Source organism: Eptesicus fuscus, chromosome 20 (genome assembly GCF_027574615.1).
Source record: "Eptesicus fuscus isolate TK198812 chromosome 20, DD_ASM_mEF_20220401, whole genome shotgun sequence".
Taxonomy (NCBI): domain Eukaryota; kingdom Metazoa; phylum Chordata; class Mammalia; order Chiroptera; family Vespertilionidae; genus Eptesicus; species Eptesicus fuscus.
The window spans coordinates 7,518,364-7,542,384 of record NC_072492.1 but is presented as its reverse complement, the minus strand read 5'-3'; the positions used below and the strand labels follow the sequence as shown (position 1 = coordinate 7,542,384).

Sequence of the window (24,021 nt, the reverse complement as noted above, 5' to 3'; positions counted from 1 at the left end):
TAATGACATGGGAAAATGTTTACAATGCATTTTATGTACAAAGCCAGGTTATAAAACAAATATTCTTTATAAGTCTAATAATAAATATAAATGCAAATATAAGTAATTATATATATAATATAAAATAAATAGAAATAGTGATAATAAACTTGAAAATATATGACATCAAAACATGTATAGTAACACCAAATTTAAATGATAGATGGAAAGGTTATAGTTAATTTTCACATTTTTATTTTGACATTTTCCCCTATTTCTAAAACGATATAAGAAAAAAATGTGGCCACAGAAATCATCCCAGGTAGGTTGCTTCCAAGTTTATACCTGAGCTTCAGAGCCTCCACTGTTGTTAAATTTCCTCTGGATCTGTACCTGGCCACAGACTCATTCTACGGACTTTCCCCCCAGCTACCTCCAAACCATAGAGCAAGCTCTGGAAGCTGGAGACGTGGTGCTGATTGAAAACCTGGAGGAGTCCATTGATCCTGTCCTGGGACCACTGCTCGGGAGAGAAGTCATTAAAAAAGGACGGTGAGACTCAGCTGCGTTGCCCATCCTTTGAGAGCTGGTTCACGGCCCCGGCAGGACTGTGGACAGCTCCGCTCCCCTTAGAACGCGCTCTCCCCAGCTTGCGTGGAGTGTCTCCCACAGCACGCACACTCCTTTCCTCCAGCAGAGGAGTGATCCGCTGCCTCACACCCTAGAGAAAGTTTCTAGAGTAACTTTGCTTCCATCCATCAGTGTCCTCCTCGGCTTCCTTCTAAATAGCCATAGCGCACTATTTTGGAGGAACTTTAGAAGGAAAGGGGCCCAAAAGCAGGCTGACTTGAAGTGTGAGCATTTTACCCAAGCCAGGCCTCCGAGTCCTGAGAACTCACCTCTTTGTCACTGTGATGAGCCCCGATTGCTCGATTGCTCGGGGTGCTGGTAGCTAATTAGCGTGTGGCAGAAGCAGGAGGAAAGAGAAGGGCAGCAGAGGGCTCCTGGGAGAGGGAGGGGTGATTATCATGAAGCCTCGCCCAGTGCCCGAGACGAAAGTCGCCTTTACATGTCCTCGGGATGTGCTCGTTAACTTAATTAACCATTTTCACTCGTGGACGTCATTCTCTGTCAGCCACAGACATAAGTAAGCCCTGCAGCCAGCCTGTAAGGTACCTTTGTGCAAACTAAAGAGGTCCCCTTCCTGCAAACACTTTACTGCCATCTGCTGGAAATGTTCCGTAATGTGTCACTGGCTCTCCCCGCCGGTTTGCTTGATGCAGAATCAAACATGGTGGCGTGGGAAAAGTCTGTCACCCTCCACCCGAGTCTCCCACGTGAAGGCAACAAGGACCCCAGGGCTCACACTAGCCATGCTTAGGAATCCGCCTGAATACGGCAGCACTACTTACTGTGATCTTCAAACAAATCTAGAATTCTGTCTCTGGTTTAATCTCTTGGGAAGGCACCCACCTTTACCCGAGCCTTTCTGTTCCAGGTTCATTAAAATCGGAGACAAAGAGTGTGAATACAACCCCAAGTTCCGGCTCATACTTCACACCAAGCTGGCCAATCCTCACTACCAGCCGGAGCTGCAGGCTCAGGCCACCCTCATCAACTTCACTGTGACCAGGGACGGCCTGGAGGACCAGCTGCTGGCCGCTGTGGTCAGCATGGAGAGGCCAGACCTGGAGCAGCTGAAGGTGCGTCCAGGATCCGCCGAGAAAGGGAGGCAGACAATGCGCTGTCACTAGATCCCGCAGGGCGCCCCTCTCTGGGGGAAGTCTGTGGGCTATTTGCTCTGGAGCTGAGCAGCCGGGGCTCTGCTAGACTGAGGAGCGCCAACCCCTCTAGCCACCTGGAACGCCAGGGAAACAGAGGCTAGAGTGAGCTGAAGAACCGAGGCAGACAGACACTCACCGCAGGGCCGTGGAGGGGCTATGAGCTTGCATGGCCAGCCATGAGGGCCTCCTGTCACACATGTTCTCATGTCACTACTAAGCAGGGTTCAATTTTGCAAGGGCATTAAAAACAGGCGGCTCAACCACCGTAGGATGGTTGATCTCAGGCTGTAGATCTACGGTTCATCTACAGTGTCTTAGCTCGGGCTGCTACAATGAAACACAGACGTTTATTTTCTCACAGTTCTGGGAGCTGTAAGTCCAAGATAGGGGACCGCGTGTTTGGTGTCCGGAGACACCTTCCTCCCTGGCTTGGAGATGGCCACCACGTCACTGTGTACTCCCAGGCCTCCTCCTGTGTGTGCAGAGAAAGAGAGAACTCTCTGGGGTCTCTGTTTATAAGGACACTACTCCCATCAGACAGAGCCGCATCCTATTGACCTCATTTAACCTTACTCAACCCCGTAAAGGCCCATTTCCAATATGGGGGGAAGGGCTTCACCATGATTTATTGGGGACACAGTTCAGTCCACAGCAAGTAACATCCCCGTTTTACGCTCTTTGGGCCTGATTAGATTATAAATGCACCTCCAAAATGACTGTATGTGAGACTGACGCCGGGGCGCCCGGCCCGCTTCCTGCGAGCCCGCCTTTACTGAGCACACAGCCACGGAGCCCAGCTCCGAAGCAGGCAAGAGCACAGGCGCTCAGGCTCAGCAGGTCGAAAGGAACACCGTGTCCCTGCCCTCATAGGCTTAAGGTCTAGTGGAGGGACACAGCAAATAAGAATGTAAACAAAAAATATATGCCATGTCAGGTGGTGATGAGAATCTTAGAGAGCCCTAGACTAATTTAAACTGGGAAGTCAGAAAAAGGTTCTATGAGGGGGTTGCATCTGAGCTAATTCCTAATTTTTTTTAAATATATTTTTATTGATTTCAGAGAGGAAGAGAGAGGGAGAGAGAGAGAAACATCAATGATGAGAGAGAATCATTGATCAGCTGCCTCCTGCATGCCCCACACTGGGGATCAAGCCTGCAACCCGGGCATGTGCCCTGATGGGGAATCGAACTGTGACCTCCTGGTTCAACCACTGAGCCACGCCGGCTGGGCCCTCACTGATTTAAAGACCCTGGCACAGAGCATTCCCTGCAGAGAACAGCAAATCCCGGTTGTAAACTGGGGTTGAGGAATGTGTTTTGTAAGAAGCAGAAGCTGAGCAGGGTGGCCATGGCTCGAGCCTCCAACAGGAAGATTGTTCTTTCGTGGATCCAAAAGCAATTACCCCAGCTGTGCTCGGGCAGAGAAACCGCAGCTCCCTGAGGTTATGGCCCCACCCGAGAGAGTGTCCAGGGCTGTGGGATAGGAACCTAACAATCCGAGAGGGAAGACAGGTGAGATCCGCTTGGACACCAGCACCCCCGCCAGCCTTGAGGAGAGCTCCTGCAATGATCTTGTCTAAACTGTGTAAGACAGTTTCTGTTGACTTTTTTCCCCAAAAAAACAACTTATCCATAGGAGAGCTATTCATCTGGGAGCAGTAAAGTGGTGATAGAGAGGACCCTCTGGGGAACTAAAACTATTCACAAAAACACGTTCCGTTTCGTGAACAGACTGTTGGCATCGTGCGCAGCATTGCACAGCACCCCCAGGCGTGGGGCCTGGGACTAACCCAGCCCAGGTTACTAAAGGTCACAGGAGGTAATTAGCCTAAGGTCACATGACTAGGAAATGGTACAGTTGGGATTCAATTCAGTTGCTCGTCTTGTCTGCTTATGGTCTTGACTATTCTGCTATTTTGCTTCAGTTTGCTGTCTAGAAGAGAAGGGACCCTGGCCCCATAAACATTTATTTTTTCAGTCCTCTCCCGAAAGTAGGATGCTCTGGGCTTCTATATGTGACCCCCCCTCACTTGATCTTTGCAGTCAGATCTCACGAAGCAGCAGAACGGGTTCAAAATCACCCTGAAAACACTGGAAGACAGCCTGCTGTCCCGCCTCTCCTCGGCCTCTGGGGACTTCCTGGGAGAAACGGCCTTGGTGGAGAACCTGGAGGTCACCAAGCAGACCGCGGCGGAAGTCGAGGAAAAGGTGAAACTACCCTGGCAGCCTGAGCTGGGGAGCAAATGCCCCCCTCCTAGACCCTGCATTCAACTTTTAGGTAAAAGAAGCCAGACTGACAGATGGCTCTTCTGTCTTCCCAAGTTTCTCCTAGAAAAGCAAACTAAGCAGGATTCCTGAAAGGACTGGCTCAGTTCTGTATTGTGGAGGTCCCACCTTCTGGGAAATGCTTTTGACAGCTCACCTCCACAAACGTTTGATGAGCAGTGAAGTCTGTGCAGGGCATTGCAGTCTGTGCAGGGCATGGGAGCTCAAACTTAACTCCTCGGTGAGTTTGTAGAATTGCCCCGAAGGTAAGGGGTCACACTGCTGTAAGAGTTGGCTGGTTCAGGCACGACTGCACCTTGAGGAAACCCCAGCCTGCAAAAATCTCACATGTCTGACTTTAATGAGAGAACTTCAGTGGTTCCCAGGAAACTCAGCTCTCAAAAACAGTACCATCCTGCAAACAACTTAGTGTACAGCTTTCTCCCCTTCTTTCACAACATTTGGAAGGCTTTTGTTTTCCCTTGTCGGGGACTAGCAGACATGACTTCCGAGGGCCAAGCTCCCCCGCCATTCCCAGCAGGCTGCGAACCTACACAGTTCTTTCCTCATTTTCAGCTCTGCTCTTGGATCAGAAGAGTATTTAAAATACTGGTCTGAGCACTAGCCGGTTTGGCTCAGTGGACCAAAGAGTCCCGGGTTCGATTCCGGTCAAGGGCATGTACCTCAGTTGCAGGCTCCTCCCCGGCCCTGGCCCTGAGTGCATGAAGGAGGAAACTAATCGATGTGTTTCTCTCACATTGATATTTCTCTCACATTGATATTTCTCTCTGTCTTTCCTTCTCTCATTCACTCTCTCTAAAAATCAATGGAAAAATATCCTCAGGTGAGGATTTAAAAAAAAAAAAAGATACTGGTCTGAGTAGGGTAAGTGTGTCTATACCAGTGTCCAGGAACAATACACCTTTGAAGGAATACACTTATTGTCAGATTATTGGGATTTCTCCAAATATAAAGACTCTGATCCAGGTAGAAACAAAGTAGGAAAAATGAAGAATGCCCTGGCCCATGTGGCTGGTTGGGTGTAGTCCAATGCTCCAAGAGATTGCTGGTTCAATTCCTGGTCAGGGTACGTGCCTGAGTTGTGGGCTTGATCCCCCAAAGGGACTGTGCAGAAGGCAGCTGATCCATGTTTCGCTCTCATATCAATCTTTCTCTCTCTTCCTCTTCCTCTCTCTCTAAAAATCCATTTTTTAAAATCTTAAAAAAAAAAATTGGGCAGAGCAGACAAACCAGCTCATACCACTCTGGGATAACAGACAGCTGAGGTTTGAGTGAGAGACTGAAAGGAGGAAGGTCCAGCCTCACTTGTCTCTGGGACTGTGGTGTGACCCCAGGTTTTGCCCGGGGTTCACTATGGCCTCCATATCTGTAGATAGGGGCAGGCAAAGTTTACAAAATACTCACACAGAAGTTCCACTGCCTGGGGCAGAAGAGATGAGAGGACACTTTCCAACCCACTTCGAGGGAGTAGGTCAGAGGTGGAATTGACCATGTTGATATCTCTTCCTGCCACCTCATTCCTTCTTTCTTTTCTTTTTTCTTTTCTTTTTCTTAATTTTCAGAGAGATGGAAGAATGACTCTTTTTTAAAATATATATTTATTGATTTCAGAGAGGAAGGGAGAAGGGAGAGAGAAATAGAAACATCAATGATGAGAGAGAATCATTGATTGGCTGCCTCCTGCACGCCCCCTACTGGGGATCAAGCCCACAACCTGGGCATGTGCCCTTGACCGGAAGTGAACCCAGGACCATTCAGTCCACAGGCCGACACTCTATCCACTGAGCCAAACCGGCTAGAGCTCATTCCTTCTTTCTTTATCCTCCTCTTCAAAGTCAACAAACATTTATTGAGTGCCTGCAGTGCACTAAGCGTTTATAGAACCTTTTTTTCTCTTGCTGTTTCATGTCTTGTTTGTCTTCTTTCTCTTTCTCATCCATTCATCCAATAAATACTTACTTGAAGGCTGTTCTATTCCAAATTCCATGACAAAAGTTGGGGGTACAACAATAAACTTGCCAGAATCCCAGGCTTCCGGGACCTGGTCTTCTGAAAGAGAAAGACCAACAGTCAACTGCAAAGCTGTGGTGAGGGCTGTGGTAGAGGAAGCACAGGAGGCCGTGAACACACAGGGAAAGCACTCAGCTCAGCCACAGGGGAGGGACATTTCTCTGTAGTGTAAAGGACTCAAGGGACAGTAGAGGAGATGGAAGTAGTCACTGGAGATGAGGCATGAAATGCAGGCTGTTTCCATTGCAATAGACTTGGTAGACCATGCTAAGAAGTTTGGGCTTGAATGAGAGTTGGGGATCATAAAAGAGTTTTTTGTTTTCCTTTTTAGACAAGAGAGTAACATAGTCAGAACTGTGCTTTAGAACGATCACTCCAGATACAGTCTGGAGGAGAGCTTGGGAATGCGGAGGCAGAGAAAGTAGTGGAGGGCACAGTGATTCTGATTAGAGGTGATGGTATCCCAAGTTAAGGTTGGCAGTTGTGGTGCGAAGAAGTGGGCAAATTCAAGAGCTATGTGCAAATTCAGAGGTAGAATTGAAAAACTTGCTAATTTATTGGATATGATTATACAGGGTTGGACATAAGTAGCTTTACAGTTGTTCATATGGGAAATAATACAATAAGTAATAAATAATACAAGAATAAACTGTTTTGCATACTCTCAACTGCAAACCGACTTTTGCCCATTCTTGTATATAGATATAGGTATAGTCAAGGAAATTGCTCAGGTTCCAGGAATAAACATCTAGAAAGGTACTGGTGCCTATAATTGAAAAAAAAAAAGAGAGATTAGAAGTGGATTTGGGAATGAGAAGAAATGATGGTTTTAGTGTGTGTTGTGTTGAGTTTGCAATGTCTTAGAGCCATTCACATGGGAATGTCCCTTGGATTTTTGGATATATGATCTTGGGCTGGTGATAGAGTGCTGAGAATCATCAGCAGGTAGTTGGTCATTGGAATTTTAGAAGTGATTGAAGTCACCTACGAGATGTGTGTGCAATTGAGGTAGACAGGCTACTCCCAGACCCCAGCATGTACCAGTCAAAAACTCATTAATCTCCCCGTATATCTTACCCTCTCCTTACAGCCAATTAGCAGCTAGACTGAAGGACAGTTCTCCCGGGAGCTTAAATTGTGTTCCCTTCACTCACACATATGCACTAGCAAGAAAGACTGCCCTTTGGTGACCCTCCCTCGTTTAAATGCTAAAAAAAACACACCCTTGAGTGAAGAATTAACATGCTAATAAGACATGTGATGCATGAAGAAGCATGTAATTCCACCACGCAGGCACCAAAGAGTCCCACCTCTCCATACTTAGTCGTCACGCTTAGACTTCATCCTTCCAGCCCCAACTTCTTTAAAACTATTTCCTGGCTTTTGTTCAGGGAGCAGCATTTCTCTTTTCCCTTTAAACGTTTCCCTTAGTACACCTTTTTTTTTTTTTCCTGAGTACTATTCTTATGGTGAACTCTCTTGATTTCTATCTCAGGAGCTCCCAAGAACTCAGGATGGTTCAATGGTAAGATTTTTGCCTGACATGTTGGAGACCTGAGTTTGGTTCCTGGCCAATGCACCAGGGTTGTATCGGTTTCTGGTGATCTCTTTTGACTTTTATCCTGGGAGATCACAAGAACCCAGGACACCAGTAATACAATAAGACTGGAAGTAGAGCATTGAGGAATACTGATACAGTTTAAGAAAAGTAAGATGTGAAGGATAGAATGGAGCAGAGAGATGGAAGGAAAAGCAGGTAATAAGGTATCATGAAAAGAAGCGTTTCAAGAGGAAGGGATGTCCAATGGTGTTGAATAATGGCTGAGATGTGTCCACTGAATTTTGCAAAAAGGAGTTATCAGTGAACTTGGGGAGAATGGTTTCAGTGAACCAGTATAAGAGAAGCCTGCATTAGAATGAAAGCAAATGGGAGTTGAGAAAGGAGAAGTGAGTATAGACAACTCTTTAAAGTAGCCAAACTATGAAATGGTAAAGAGAGAAAGGTTGTAACTTAAAGAGTAGATGGATACTTCAAGGCATTCCCCCCTGACATGGGAGAGACTGAGCATGCTAAGATCTTAGCTGGGAGTGGGAGGATGCATGGATTGTAAAGGAAAAAGAGCAGTCGCCAAGAAGAGTTGAATTAATGGGAATGGCAAGGAATAATTAATATAGTCAGGTACATAAGAAAGTCAGGGGAAATATGATTTGGGTCATCGATAAAGAGCTTTATTTTTTATTTGAGTGTAATTGGTATATAATCTTACATGATTTACATTAGTTTCATGTGTATAATATAGGATTCAACATTTTATGCCTTACAATATGATCACCCCACCAATTCTAGTACTCATCTGTCACTGTGCAAGACTTATCTTCAGAAAGATAGTTCCAATGTGATAGGAGATATAGGGCAAACGTGAATCTAGAAATGGTTCGTGGGTCCCTATGGGCAGCTGGGGTAGGGGGACAGAAAATTAATGAAATAGAAGGGAAAGTCTTGAAGGATCCATGTACTCTTTAGGTTACAATCCTTTCTCTCTTTACCATTTCATAATTTGGCTAAAGAGTTGTCTATACTCACTTCTCCTTTTGCAACTCCCATGTACTCTGCTGAGAGAGGGAATGATGGTGAGGTAGAGGACTTGGGGAGAAGAGTGAAGGTTTACAATAGTTGTTGCAAGAAATGGAAATGAAAGTTGACTAAAGACACACAGAATAATGGGCAGCATTAAGGACCCAGGTGAGCTTAAGAGTATGAATCTGTGATAACACCAATATGAGCAATTATTTGATTTCTGTTCACTTCCACTCCCTTCTGAGAATTTTTTGTCTTTTTTCTACTGAATGTAACAAATTTACATTTATTAACATTACAGATATAGTTAAATATTTCTACTATCTTAATCTGTGTTTTCTATTAACCATGCTTTTTGTTTATTTTTTCTCCTTTTTTTTTCTTTATCCTCCTCTTTCTTCCTTTTTCTTTATCCTCCTCTTTTATCCTTTGCTGATTTTATTTTATTTTATTGATTAACCTTGTTTCATTTATATATAAAAAATATTTCATTATTTATATGACTTGACAATAGATATATTAATTTAACAAAGTCTAAAATTAAGCAATATATCTAGCTCTCCAAAAATAATGTAAATATTTTAGAATACTTTGATCATCCTCTCCCATCTTCTGTTGCTGTTTTTATATTTTAGTTCAACCAACTACTTTTTTGTGACTGTTTTATAAAAGTTTTTGTTATTTATATTAGACATATATTTAAGAAATGGCGCGCGAGGCTTGCATGGCCCACATTGCCCAGCAGAAGGACTGACATTCACCCCCTGAAAGACGGTTACTATAAGCTCCTTTAAGGAACACCACGGCAGCTTTCCAACCCTCAGCCACTCTCCCGATCGCAATCTGTCCCACCCCACCCACAGACACTCTGACTCACACACGCATTTTCTCAGGAGGCCCTGGTTGGCTTGAACAATGGGCCACCCTTTCTTTTTCTAACAGGTCCAGGAGGCCAAGGTGACCGAAGTGAAAATCAACGAGGCCCGGGAGCACTATCGACCGGTGGCCGCCCGTGCCTCTCTGCTCTACTTCATCATGAACGACCTCAGCAGGATCCACCCCATGTACCAGTTTTCTCTCAAGGTGACTCGCACCTGGAGTGTTTCACGTAATCATAACAAAGCAGCACAATATGGCCAGTGCCGCTCCCCATGACAGCTTACCGTGTGCTTTCATTAGCTGTGGCAGGTCTTTAAGATCAAATCCAGGAGAGCAGTTACAGTGCCTGCACACCTGTACTACATCCCTCGTCTCTTTAACTGGGCTTTCACAGCTCATTGGTTATTCGGCTGGAACCGAAGCAGAACCACACCAAGTCCCGGCCTCGCTCATTCAGTAAGCGCACAGGACATGGCAGGCACTAACTCGCAGAATGTGTGGGAGAGGATACCGAGACATGTTAGAAGTAATCTCCGCCCCCAAAGAGCTTAAAACATAATGTGTGTCATGCACACCCATCAAAACCAAAGTAGGCAATAATAATAGGCCAACTTCAAATTACTTTTCTTACTACCTTCATATCCCAAAGCTACTATTTTATGGGTTTTGAATTCTTTCTAAAACCAAAGATGTTATCAAATTATACATGGTGACTAAATTTATCTTACTCATGAAAAATAAAGACACATAAATTTTAAATGCATCCCTGAAATTATCTATTTCTCCCCTAGGACACTCACCAAAATTCAACAATTGAAGAGGCATTAGCTGGTGGTAGAGCATTTCTTAACAACTTTATTTGATTTGACCCAACAGAGGACACGAACACGCACACACATGCCCCCGCCCACTCACACACAGGGGGAAGGGCTTATACACACACACACTCAGAGCGCACAGGTCATTCCGTGAAGCCCAATTGCGCTATGGAGACCAAGGTGTGGGGAGGGGCGTGCAGCTGAGAAATCAGCGGGCCGATAGCACCTGGGCTCGTCAAATGGGAAATGACGTCACCATTTCCCACCCTTTCCCTCCCTCAGAGGCGCTGCAGATGAGCTGAGCTGTGTTTGCAGTATTTTATGCCTTTAGAAATTCGATGCTTGGCCTTAAATTCAGGTCAAAGCATATGAAAGATTATAAAATACTTAAAGGCTGTATGAAGGTGAGCAAGCTAAGCCGAATAATCGCAGGATCGCCTCCCGGTTCCAGGCGCACTGCCGTTGAGCTCAGTGACTTCCTGGGAGGAAGAGATCACTGGAGCCGTGAAAATGTGTGCGCGGGATCCACTGTAAGTTGTTTTCAGCACCCGCACCCTGGTGTGGGCTTGTCATTGGGAGCTCTATTTTTAAGGGGGTGGGATTTGGGGTCCCACATTGTGATTAAGACTCGCCAAAAAGAGTTTATAAACCAGCTTGATCATTGAAAGCAGGCTGAACACTCACTAATAAGGAGCAGAAATAAGTGTCTTCAAAAATCTCGGAACAACAATAACTTAGAAGCCTTCTGTGATTTGAAGGAAAGGCATTTGCCTGCGGCTGGGTCACAGTTCCTGCTCCCGGCAGAGAAAAGAGCGGCCTTCTTGCAGCCGGAAGACCACAGCGAGGCCAGTGTGGCAACAGCCACACAGACTGGTTTTCTGAAGTGTTTTGAGGAGGAATATATTAAGATACGTGCTTTTCAAATACTTTCCTTGGTGACAAAGATTTTAAAAGAAGGATTTTTCATACAAGTCCTAACTACTGGCTTCTCCTGAAAGTCTGGAAGATTTGGCAGTCCTGAGCTCACATTCCACGCAGCATAAATTCGCTGAAGCTGGGGAGCTTCTTCCTAGACAGGCATGGTCCCCCCCCCCCTCCATGTTGCCACGTCCCTAACCCCACCTGTTTGTCTCACACGCCTGGCCCCTGAAGTTCGTGTTCACCCTGGGTCTAGGGCAGCCCTCCTACTTTGCCTAAGCTCTTCAGGGCATTAGCAGGCCTCCGTCATTCCTTTAACAGATCTTTACCGTGTCTGTTTGATGTGAAGAGCTGGGCTGGGTTCTGGAAAGATAAGACAGTCGGCAAGGCCTGCCCCCACCTCAGCGTGCTCTCCATCTGGTATACATGAAAAGGAAAAAAGGATCTAAGGGCCCTAAAGGAGCAACAAGGGCATTGGAGCCGAAATAAGATCTGTGGGCAGGAGAGACCCCTGGAGGAAGCACAGGCCCCGCCACAGCTGTCCAAGCGCCCGAAGTAAGAGGAAGAGGAAGGGCTTTCCAGGACAGGAAGGAAAAGGGCCAGAATCAGCCTAGCGCAAAGAAAATGCTCCATGTGCCCAGGTTTTCAAAATTTCTTCAGATCTTTTCCTGAATTGTGAATCACGTTGTGGAAACGTAGTAACTAGAGACGACTCTTTACTGATCACTGTCATGTGGAGTTTGAGGGGGAAGCCGTAGTGGCCACTGGGGGGAAAGGATGCACTGGGTCTCCATGAACTGAGACGACCCACCAGCGCCCGTGTGCTGTTGGGGAGCATCGCCAGCTTGCAGCCAGCCCGGTGGGGGGAGGTGCTCAGAGGCTCTCGCCAGGATCATCAAAACCGAGTGGAGAAAAGCTGCAAGCTCATCGCGAACAAGAAACACATGACTATGGAAGAGGGAGAGGCATGCGCACACCCCCGCCCCCATGTTGCTGATGAGGAAATACTGAGGCACAAATCTTCCATGTTCTCCACTGGGTTTCAGACGCCTGGTGTTAGAAAGCCCGAAGAGTTTTGCCTTCTTAAAGCAACAAGACAAAAATAGGGAAAAGAAACCTGCACAGCCAACCATGGGAGGGACCCAATGATATTTTGATTTTTTAAATGACTCAGTCTATTGTATGACATTCAAAATGCAGCATTCCTAAATGTGTTTTTGTTAAACGTCTGTGGCTAAGTTTAAAAGAATGGCACAGAGAGTCGTGATCTGTAGTTCATGCTATGCCTGTTGTGTGTAGTTCAAAAGATGTCCCGGGAGCAGCGCGTGCTCCCCACTACAGGGAGAGTCCCCAAGAAAGCGGGGGGGGGGGGGGGGGGTCGCACTCATTCAAGGACTGCAGATTCGACAGAAAGAGAAAGAACACGAGAGATTCTGGCCATTACACAGGACAAGTATCTAATTAAAAGCATTCTGAGTGCCCGTTACGTACCAGGGTCTCTTTTGGACCACAAAGTTGTACAAAACATTGGTCCTACCCTCAAGAATTTTATAATCTAGTGAGTGGAATAATTAAGCCCAGCTGGTTATTGTTGACTGTATCAACTTTTTATCAGGTAGTTACACAACAAAACTTGCTGGATGTAATTATTTTGGCCACTGGACATTTATTTTTCCCTGATCCAAACGTAGGCTCTTCTCTGCATGCCTCGGGCTTTGTCCACTTTGAGACCACATAATAATTCATGTGAGCAAAGTAAGCAAACAGCAAACAAAGACAGAATGTTCTTGTCGCTGCTGTTCCTTCTCGGCAGGAGACGCTGGGAAAGGAGTTCTGTGACTCGGAAATGCTGATATTCCTCGCAGGTCAGACTGCAGGGGAACTGACAGCCGTGTCACCCCCCTGCCTCCCGCCCCCAGGCCTTCAGCAGCGTCTTCCAGAGGGCGGTGGAGAAGGCCGCGCCCCACGAGAGTCTCCCGCAGCGCGTGGCCAACCTGCTGGACAGCATCACCTTCTCCGTGTTCCAGTACACCACCCGCGGGCTCTTCGAGTGTGATAAGCTGACTTACCTGGCCCAGCTCACCTTTCAGGTAAAAGTGAATTGAAGAACTTTCCAGAAAACAAGTCATTTTCTAGTGCCCAATCAGCAAATGTAAAAACAAAACAAAACAAAAAACTTTCTTTTAACATCGTTTCCCATAGCATGTGAGGACTATGAGCTCCAAGCAGAGGGGTCAGACCCAAAGGTCCCATTGGGGACCTGCGTGCTGCTGCATCATTGTCCACTCATCAGGCGCTGTCCTTTTCCTCGCTGGTCCTGGATGACCTGAGGTCCTGCTCCCCAGAGCCCTCAGCAGCCACTCCCCATCAACCCAAACCGGCACCAGAGGAAGCTGGTGCCACAGCAATGACTAGGCACTTCTTGAGTATCCTCACTAATTATTTACTTGCAGGGTTTAAGTTTAATGTCCCACCATTCCCCTGGAATAAGAAATTGCACATGTCTTTCTATAGTTATAGCAGCCTTGACCTTAAAGTGTCCTTTAGAACCATGGTTCTCCAGGGTCTGGGAGCACAATGGACCGCTGGTGTTAATAAGAAACCTTTGTCTTTTATTTCTTCTTAACATGAAGAAAAAAAAAAAACAAAACACATGAAAACGTATTTCCTTGTACTCATTTAGCATTGGGAATTTTTTCCACATATGAATTAGGAGCTCCAATCCAATGATCTTGAGGCCTCCTCCAGTTCTAAAAGCCAGATCTTCTAGGGTCACTTCTATGCTAACTGTGCGTTTCAAAGACTGAACTCATTGGGGAGTTTGTGTGGCTTGTCCCTCAAACACTCCACAGCGAGGACAGCCTGGCCATCACAAAAGCAACTCTGAGCCCCAGCATGGACTGACTTCCCTCCCACCAACTATTCCCCACCTCTCACTCTTCTCTCCTCGCAAATATGTCACCCTCACTTTGCAAGGGCCTCTCTGACCCATCTATTATTGCTAGCCGATCGCCTGAGAGACGTTTTCTCAAATTGACTGAATTATTTTTTCTCAGTGAACATTTCCATCTGTAACTCCTCAGCAGAGAACACTCCCTGAAGAGGGGAGAACAATTTCCCAAGCACCTCTCAGCATGACTCTTGGCTCAGATGCGGGGGACGCCCTGCTCACCTCCCCACTTCCCTCCAAGCTCTGCACTCTCACTGCCTCCTCCTGAAAGCCTGCCCTCCCTGTCTGAGTGTTTCTATCTCTCAGCTTCTCCAAGACCCAGTTCAAAACACTTACAGAAAGTTTCGTAAAATCAATACCCCAGCCCTGCTCCCTGGCCACGCCCCTTCTTGGGAAGCCCTGTAGCATTGTTGATGCATATATGCACTTCTACTTTGCATATACTCGTATGTTACTTTGACACGGTCCTCAAATCACATCATTTGGATGTATCATCTTCTCAATAGATGGTAGGAATGCATCCCATGGCATTTATGGCTGATACATAAAACTCTTGCTTTCCAAGTTTATAGTCATTCATCGGGTGCATTTAAGTCCTGCTGATTTTAGGGTGAAAGCAGGTGCACACAGGAGTGATTTGCATAGATATACACCTTCTTCCACACCACCTTCTTCTAACAATCAAAACTGATGCGCAAGTGCTAGTGCTAGAAGTAGCAGTAGTTACACGGAGGGACGACCCTGAGGCCCTCCGGACCCTGTGCCCATCACCAGCTAAGACACGCGGTGTCATTGTCCACATTCAGATCCTCCTCCTGAACCAGGCGGTCGGGGCGGCAGAGCTGGACTTCCTGCTGCGATCCCCCGTGCAGGCCGGCGTCACCAGCCCAGTGGAGTTCCTCTCCCATCAGGCCTGGGGAGGCATCAAGGTCAGTACCAGCCACGGGAAAAGGCACGTTCTCACCTCCTGGAGTTTGTCTCTGACCCTTGTCCCCAGAGCTCTCTTTTGGGGTTCATCAGGGAGCTGTTGGAACATAGCCCCCCACAGCAGAGCTCCCCCTTCCTGGCTGCTGGAATGACTTTGCAGAGAGCGAGCTGAGCCAGTGCCTGCTGCTGTGAGGGCTCCACCTCCCCATGTGAGGGAACAGGAAGATCCTGGGAGCTTCTCTGGCTCAGCTGAGCTCCCTTCACCTGTCAGCGCATCAGGCTGGGTATGTGCTCCTCTGTGAGGCCCTAGGGCTGGTGTGGGGGTGCTGAGAAGCTGGGACAGCACCTCCATGAAGCAGACAGATGCCAGGCTCTGTTCAGGCATCTCCGCCCTAACCTAACCCTAACCCTAACCAACTCAGCCTCAAGGCAGGGGCTGCAGCCAGCCTGGGGTCATCAGGGCTGAGTAACTCACAATGATTGAGCACCTTAGAAATGCATCACCTTATCTTATTCGCATGGTCACCTGGGCCATAGGGATTATTTGTTCCCTTTTCACGTCTGAGGAAAGTGAGGTCCCACATTTTATAAGCAGTAAATCTAGGACTCAAATTCCAGCCTGTCTGATGGCAAAGCCCAGTTTCTTTCCATGTTATTCAGCTTGGCTCGGTTGGGATTCTAAGAACATTGAAAAGAGCACAAACTATAAGTTCCTTTCCATGGGAGCCATGCTGTGATGCCGAGCAGAAAGGTTGGCTGAGTGAACATCCTCGCTCCACCAGGGCAGCTGCCTAGTCCCACCTGAGTGAGCGCCCACGCGGGCACTGGTGCTGTGTGAGGACTGGCATCTGCACAAAACGTGTATGCTCTTCCACGTTTGTTGCATTTTATACATTTCATAGCACAAAGTCTGAAATAATATGATTATCTCTCTTTCTCTTTGTATATTTTACTAAATTTTTGAGCCAATGTAGATTCACATGCAGTTATACGAAAGCGTAGAGATGTTCCTGGTACCCAGTTCCCCCAGTGCTGACATCTTGCATTCCTGTAGCACAGTATCACACCCAGGAAGTCGACATTGATACAGTCCACCAGTGTCTGATTCACCAGTTTGTCATGCACTCATTGTGTGTGAGCATGTGTGTGTGTGTGAAGATTCATGTAACCACCACAGCCAATACAGAGGTAATATCACCACTGCAGGGATCCCTCATGTCACCCCTTCATAATCACAACAACCTCCTTCCTCCCCCAGTTCCTAATGCCTGGAAACCACTAATCTGATCTCCATTTGATAATGCTGTCATCTCAAGAATGTTATAGAAATGGAAATATACAGCATGTAATCTTTTCAGACGAGCTTGTTCCCTCAGCATCACTCCCTTGAGATCCATCCCAGTCTGATTTACTTTATAACTAAGCCCCACACTTAGTCATTTATATGCCTGCTGTCCCCTTCAAAGGATTCATCTTCGGAAATCCAAGGCTAATTCCACCCATGCCTCCATTGCCCAAAATATTTCTCTAACTCCTTTTTCAGAATCTGTTGCTATTTCTTAAATTATTTTTTTAGGGCTGTATCTAAATCAGAGGTCATCAAACATTTTCTGTACGTGACTCCATAGTAAATATTTCTACTTTGAGGGTCAGACTCTGTCACAGCTATTCAACTCTGCCAAAGTCACACACCGTACATAAGCAAGTGGAAATGGCTGAGTTTCTTTTTTTGTTTCAATCCTCACCTAGGGAAGTGCTTTATTGATTTGAGAGAGAGAGAAAGGGAGAGAGAAACATCAATTGGTTGCCTCCCAAATGCACCAGAGTGGGGATCGAACCTGCAGCCTTTTGTGGTATGAGCCAGGGTACGGATAGCTGAGTATGAATAAAACTTTATTTACAAACACAGGTGGTGAGCCAGAATGGCCCTGAAAGCTGCATTTTTGCTGATCTCTGATCTAAATAATAAAGGTGTGATTTGGTTTTTATCTACTAACTTTGTCATTCTGGACCCAATCTGGCAAATGAGATAGAGAATAAGGTATTGGGAAAGAATGAAGGGGACACTCCATTCACAACAGCAATAAAATCACAAAGTTACAAAATGCCTTAGAATAATTACAATAAATGCAGACCACATGTGTGGAAATCATCAACTCTTCTAGGCTACATCAGATAAGAGTGCATAGACACTCTTGAGTACCACTGTCCAAAAGAAATATAATGTATGTCACATATGTAATTTAAAATTTTCTAGTAGCCATATAGTAAAAATGTAATAAGAAATTGCCTGGCCAGTGTGGCTCAGTTGGTTAAAGTGTCCTGTGCACAAAAGGATCACGGGTTCTATTCTCAGTCAGGGCACATACCTGGGTTGCGGGTTTGATCCCTGCTCTGGACATGTACAGGAAGCAACTGATCAATGTTTCTCTCTCATTGATGTTTCTCTCTCTCTCTCTCTCTCTCTCTCTCTCTCTCTCACACACACACACACACACACACACACACACACTCTTGCTCTCTCTCCTTCCTGCTCTTCCTAGAATCAATGAAAAACATATCTTCAGGTGAGGATTTTAAAAAAAGTAAAATAAAAAATGTGATAAGAAATCAATGAAATTAATTTTAATAATATATTTTCTTTAAACCAATAAGGCAAAATATCATTTTAATATGTAATTATTATAAATATTATTAATGAACTATTTTAAATTTTTGTACTGAATCTGAATTCTGGTTTGTATTTTTTGCCCTTATAGCACTTCTCAATTAGATGTTAAATTTTCATCAGAAATATTTTATTTGAATTTATATTTCAGAAAATTTTAGAGATAAAACCATTAATCCATATACCCAAGTTTTTCCAAACATACTTAAAAGTTTTCCAATTACTAAAGCAAGTTCCAATTTCTAAACTTAATTGTATTTGATGTTAAAATAATAGTATTTGATGTTAAAATCAAAGATTTCATTTCTTCAGTCACACTGGCCACATTTCATTTGCTTTGCACTCACATTTGGCCAGTGGCTACCTTGTTGGACAGTGCCGCCCCAGAGCTTGAGGATAATGGCATAGTCTGATGCCCTATGGAAAATACATTATGGAAAGCAGTTCTGAATGGGAGTGTTTGCAGAACGGGAGCAGTGATGGGGATGAACTAGCTAACAAAGGCCAGAGTCAGACATTCCGGATTCAAGTTTGAGTGTGTGTGGCCTCTGACATGTTCCTTATTCTTCTGAGACTTTCTTTCCTTATCTTCAAAATGGTCGTTATAATACCTACCTCACAGGGTCATGTCAGACATATAGATATTCAGTAAATAGAAGCTGGTTATGATTATGGTATGGTTATGGCTATCATGTTTGTTTCCGAGAATTGCCATAATAAAGTACCACAGGCTAGGTGGCTCAAAACGGCAGGAATTTATTATCTCACGGTTCTGGAGGCTAGAAGTCTGAATCAAGTTTCAGCAAGCCATCGTCCCTCCTAAAGGCCACAAGGGGAGGACCCTTTCTTTTCAGCCCCAGCGTTCCTTGGTTTGTTGCAAGATCACTTCAATCTCTGCCCCCATCCTTGCTGTCTCTGCATGGCCATCCTCCCTCTGTGTGTCTCCATCGCTTCTCTTAAAAGAGCATGTCATATTAGACTATGGCCCATCCTCCTGATCTCATCCCAACTAGATTACACCTGCAAAGACCCTATTTTAAAATAAGCTCACTTTTGCAAATCCGGGAGGTTAGTTTTTCAACCTATCTTTTTGGTGGACAGGACTCACCCCATCACAGTCACAATTGTTAATTACCCATTTCTAAGGTGTGTACCTGCTGTGGTTGATGTGGGTTGTACATTATAGCATTTGTCCATGGAAGGAAAAACTGAGCAGTTTGAGGTGCCAAATTGGGCCAAATCCAGTTGCCTTTCACTCTGTTACCCACAAAGCCCTTGGCGGCAGAAGTTACAAAGAATAAATGGCTCAAAAGCACTATTGACAACCCTAAAGCTACTGTGCAATTTGGTTCCGCTCCTCTTTTCACAAAATGGATTGTTTGGTTTGCTTTTCTTCGCTCTGCAGTTTTTGTTTTGTTTTGTGGGCTAAGCTCATCTGGCTGCTCAAAAGCTTTGCAGATGAGTGAGGCTTTATCTCTCCTGTCTCCGAGTTCTGTTAGTGGAGCAGCGAGGCAGCCCCAAACTCGAGCGCAGTGCGGGGTGCGAGCCGGTGAAAATACAACGCGGTGTGAGTGCCCATCACTGAGGCCTTTGATCGATGCTCTTTTGAAGTGTTCGGTTGGATTTTAGCCTAAAGAAACAAACTACGTATAATTGAATAGGACACGATGAAACAAAATTCTTTAAACATGTTGTCTGACGAGGAAGATGGATTGCCTCGTTTCCCCAGCAGCACTAATAGGCAGGTAATGAATGAAATCTTTGTGATAACATGTTGCTTCTATTAGTACGCTTTGTTAGAATTTCTGAAGTTTAATCAAATGCGGAACTTGAAGGTACTGGGACTGTTCTGCTCTTCATTAGAAAATCTCATCTGCGATGCACACGGTGTTAGCCTGTGAAAGGCCCCTCACCAACCCTCTGGATGCCAGTTTAGCACAGTTGTATTTTGCTACACAGTCCAAGGTAATTAGGTTAATTAGTCATTTCCACTTAACTTATTAGAAATGCCTTTCCCTCATTTGGGAGATTAAACGTTGCAATTGTGTTCAATCCGGAGCTTCAGGGAAGCGTGTTTCAGCCCCTGTCCTGGCAGCGGGAGCCCCCACGGCAGTGTAATTTGCTCAGTATTGTGGTGATGTCAGAGTGGGTAACGGGGCTGCAGAGGGTTACTGATGATGCAAGCTGGGCAGAGGCGCTGGAGTGCCGCCTGAAGGAGATGAACACGACTTCCCGGCACACAGAGAAATAATTACCGCGGCTGCAGCTTTCCTCGGCCTGTTAAGAGCCTTCCTGCTGGCCGCCCAGATGTCAAACTGATTAATTGAGCACTTCCTAAGTTCCAGACAGCTGCTAGGCCGGAGGCATACACAGATGACTAAGAAAGTTCTTGCCCACAGGGAACTAACTCACAGTCTTGTGGGAGGAGCAGCGAGTAAACCCGAAATCACAATTCAATAACTACAGAAGCCCCGAGAAGGCACAGGAAGAGCTGTAGAGTTTTCATAGCGCTTGTGTCTACATTAGCGGGTGAGCTATGCGAACAATTACTTGGCCTCATTTTCCAAATGAGAAAATCTAAGCCCACAAAGGTCAGAAGAGGCTCAGGAGAGCTGTCCCTGGGACCAGAACTCCCACTTCCTGGCCCCTCCTCCACCCTCTGCGCGCAGCTCCACTCCACTCCCCCCGTGATGAAGGAGTGTGCCCTGCTCTGAGCGGCCAGGGTGAAGTTGAGAAGCCACAGAGCCCGTGTGGAAGGCACAGAAAGACAGGACAGGTGCTAGGCCACTCGGGAGAAGAGCCTGAGCAAACCCGCGGCCAGTCCTGTGTCCTTCTCCAGCTGGCTTTCCCCTTGTCACCGTAAGACTCCTACTGCAGTGGCATTCCTCCCTGTCCCGCCCCACACTCCTCCCTCCACATGCTGGCTCCTATTGATCCTTCCCCGTGGAATGCCCTTTTCTTCTCCCGACCTCCATTTCTGCCCAACAGAATTTTACAAACTTCCTAAGGCCTCCTTCATCTCCTCTTTCTCTTGAGCTTAGGATTGTAAGCTTCTTTGGAAGGCAAGTGTATTTTTATGTTCAGCTTTGTATTCCCAAACGCCTGGCATGTCGTAGGCATTCAATACCAGTAAATATTGAATGAATGAATGAATGAATGAATGCATTCAAATAACAAGAATGTGTAGGTTCCTTAAAACTCGTGGCACTGTGGTAGGTGCTTTGGACAAAGTCTACTTTCTCATTTCATTGGAGAGACCAAACACACAAGCAGAGCTGAGTAATAGTGGAAAGGCTGCAGGTAACTGTATCTGAGTGAGTGATGTGTATGTGGGCACTCTGGGGAAACAGGGTCAACACATAAGACCTTCTGGGGCGAGCAGGGAGCAGTCTGTAAATGGTTTGAGAGAGCCAGGAAAGGAGACGACCGTGGGGTCTTGTGGAAGTTATGGGGTGAAGCCAGGGTGAGAGCTCCTGAGCATGGGCAGGGCTCGCATGGTACAACCTCCCTCCAGCACCAGAGAGGGAGTGCCTAGGCTTACTTATCCGCTTGCCCAGATGTGGGACAGCAGAGGAGAGAGAGGCATGAGGCTTAAAACTATCAGCAGTCAAATATCTAAAAATTGAGTCAATCTCTTTATTAAACATATCAACTCTGTGCAAAAGACGTATCACGTGATCTCACACATATGTGGAATCTAATGAACAAAATAAACTGTTTAACAAAATAGATCCAGAGACATAGAAGCATGGAACAGACTGTTGAATCTCAGAGGGGAGGTAGAGTGAGAGGGAAGAGATCAACCAAAGAGCTTGTATGAATATATGCATAACCCATGGACACAGATAATAAGATGGTGAGGGCCTGGGGTGGGGAGTGGGGCAGGCTAGAAGAGGTCAACGCGGCGGGGGGGGGGGGGCGGGAAATGGGACATATGTTATACTTCCAACAATAAAGATTTTTTTTAAAATAAAAAATATATATTTTTAAAAGATAACAACTCTGTGCTCCACAAAAAAATGTGGGCAGCTATGTGTTCTAGGTTAGAGAGGACGTGTATGAGGGAGGTTGCTGACTTGGAACTGGACTTCGACAATTTGTAGAACCAGCACAAGAAAGGAGTAGAATTTGGTGGAGAGAACAGGACCTGACGTGGGTTTGTGACCAAGGAATTCAGTTGGGAATGAGTCTGGCACGTTTCAAGGTTGGGGACAGTCGTGCTCGGACAGAGTGGAGGGCAGTAGGCTCCCTGGTGAACTGGATGGATTGGAGGGAAGCACCAAATGAAGAGATCTGATTAACAAGTTATGCATTTGGACACAATCCTTATGGAAGCTGGTGGTTCATGGAAGTTTTAGAGTTGGCATTAATACAAAGTCAATCCTTAGCAAGGAGTTGCTGGCTGCATGAATACGGAAATGAAAGGGAGGAGTCAGACACTTAATGCTTCCAGGCTCCTTGACCAGAAAAATATGGCATCCCTCTTGTCCCTTTTCCATGCAATACCCTGCGGGCAGGTGCTGCTCAGTCTCTGCTCTGATAACATTCCAAACACTCTCTTTGCTAAACCTTGCATATTATTGGGGCAGTTTGCTAAAGGCGAGCTGATCAAAATCCTTCCTCTTTCTTGAGTTTACCTGGAGGAAGATCCCAGGCTCCAGGAGAGAGTATAAATGAGACACAAATGAGAGTATAAATGTAATACCATCTCGCTGCCTAACCCACAACTCAATGCAAGTTTCCACTGTGAGAAACTGCATTTCAGAGCACGATTCTCTGAACTTCCCTAGGCTCTTTCAGCCATGGAGGAATTCTGTAATCTGGACCGGGACATTGAGGGATCTGCCAAGAGCTGGAAGAAGTTTGTGGAATCGGAATGTCCTGAGAAGGAGAAGTTCCCGCAGGAGTGGAAGAGCAAGACGGCCCTGCAGCGCCTCTGCATGATGAGGGTCATGCGGCCGGACCGGATGACCTATGCCATGAGGTAGGGAAGGGGACAGGGGGAGGCCCAGGACAGGCACAATCTCAGTGTGGCCAAACTAGCAGGGCTGAGCACAAAAGCCACGTGTGTATAGTAATAGAAGTCTTCGTACCAACATCCAAAATCCCAAGAGGCCTGCGTTTGCCAGGTCTTTTCCTAATGTCTGGGTGGACAGTTTGGAAAGAGGTACTTATGAATATCAGCACTGAGAAGGATGCTGGTCACATCTATGGTGGCAGGAGATGGGTCCAGAGACAGATGGGACATCCCTGTCATCAGAAAGAGGGAGAGAGATGGGTGTGGCTGTTTTATGCTGATAGAAGGATGGTTGAAAATTGAGAAGGATTTTCTCTGATGACTTGTATTTTCTCTGAGAAGCAGGAAGCAAGATCCTAAATTGAGTTTATGGGAAAAGGGAGGTGGCAGGGTTGGAGATTGGAGGAGAGGGCAGAATGTTTGAAATAGGATCTGTGAAAAAATGAGAGAAGGACAACAAGGGAAACTCAGCCAATTTCAAGTAGCATTGAGGGCCCAGCTAGTTAAGACCCTGCATCCGCAGCGGCACCAGTCCTCACCATTAGATGATTCTGCATACAACAGCCCAGGGGTAGGTTCAGAGTTACGTTGATCCAGAGCCCCAGTCATTCCAAGTTGGTGTGTTGGAATGAGTGAGGTAGAGGAAGCACGGTTTGGGCAAGAGAGTGATTAGAAGTTACAGGCTATGCAATCTTATAGAGACAGAAAACAGATTAGTTAGTACTTGCCTGGCGCCAGAGGGTGGGAATAGCAATTACATAAAAAGGCATAAAACCTTATCGGCAGAATGAAATTGTTCTAAAACTGGTTTATGGTGAAGATTGTACAATTTAGTGACTTCATTAAAAATTATTGAATAGTACCCTTAAAATGGGTAAATTTTATGATATGTCAATTATACTTCAAGAAAGTTGTTATAAAAGAAATAAGTTACAGACCATGGACTCTACACTGGACAGGAAAGAAGTAAAGAGAATAAGGGGATGATTTTTAAAAAAAACAAACACTAGGGATGCCAAGATACTGTATTTGTCATGGCACCAATACAGACAAAAAAATAAGTGAAGGAAGGGCAAATTGCTAAAAGGACTGTAAGGATAGAAAGTTCTGGTCAAAGGGTGGGATGTTTCCATATATAGTTTCAGACATAGAAAAAGTTCCCAAGCAAGAACAAGGCATGCCCGTGGAATCGGGTGGCTGTATGGGAA

At 45.8% G+C, this 24,021-nt stretch overlaps 1 protein-coding gene across 1 annotated transcript in view; it reads left to right on the top strand.

Annotated features, from left to right (window-relative positions):
- The window catches only part of DNAH9 (dynein axonemal heavy chain 9), a 333,701-nt gene that overhangs the window by 269,295 nt on the left and 40,385 nt on the right, over window positions 1–24,021 (top strand). Inside the window, exons 54-60 of the mRNA XM_054709112.1 lie at window positions 409–531; window positions 1,478–1,682; window positions 3,806–3,970; window positions 9,579–9,719; window positions 13,171–13,341; window positions 15,008–15,130; window positions 22,587–22,780. Of these exons, the coding sequence (XP_054565087.1) occupies window positions 409–531; window positions 1,478–1,682; window positions 3,806–3,970; window positions 9,579–9,719; window positions 13,171–13,341; window positions 15,008–15,130; window positions 22,587–22,780 (1,122 nt within the window). The remainder of the gene's footprint in view (window positions 1–408; window positions 532–1,477; window positions 1,683–3,805; window positions 3,971–9,578; window positions 9,720–13,170; window positions 13,342–15,007; window positions 15,131–22,586; window positions 22,781–24,021) is intronic.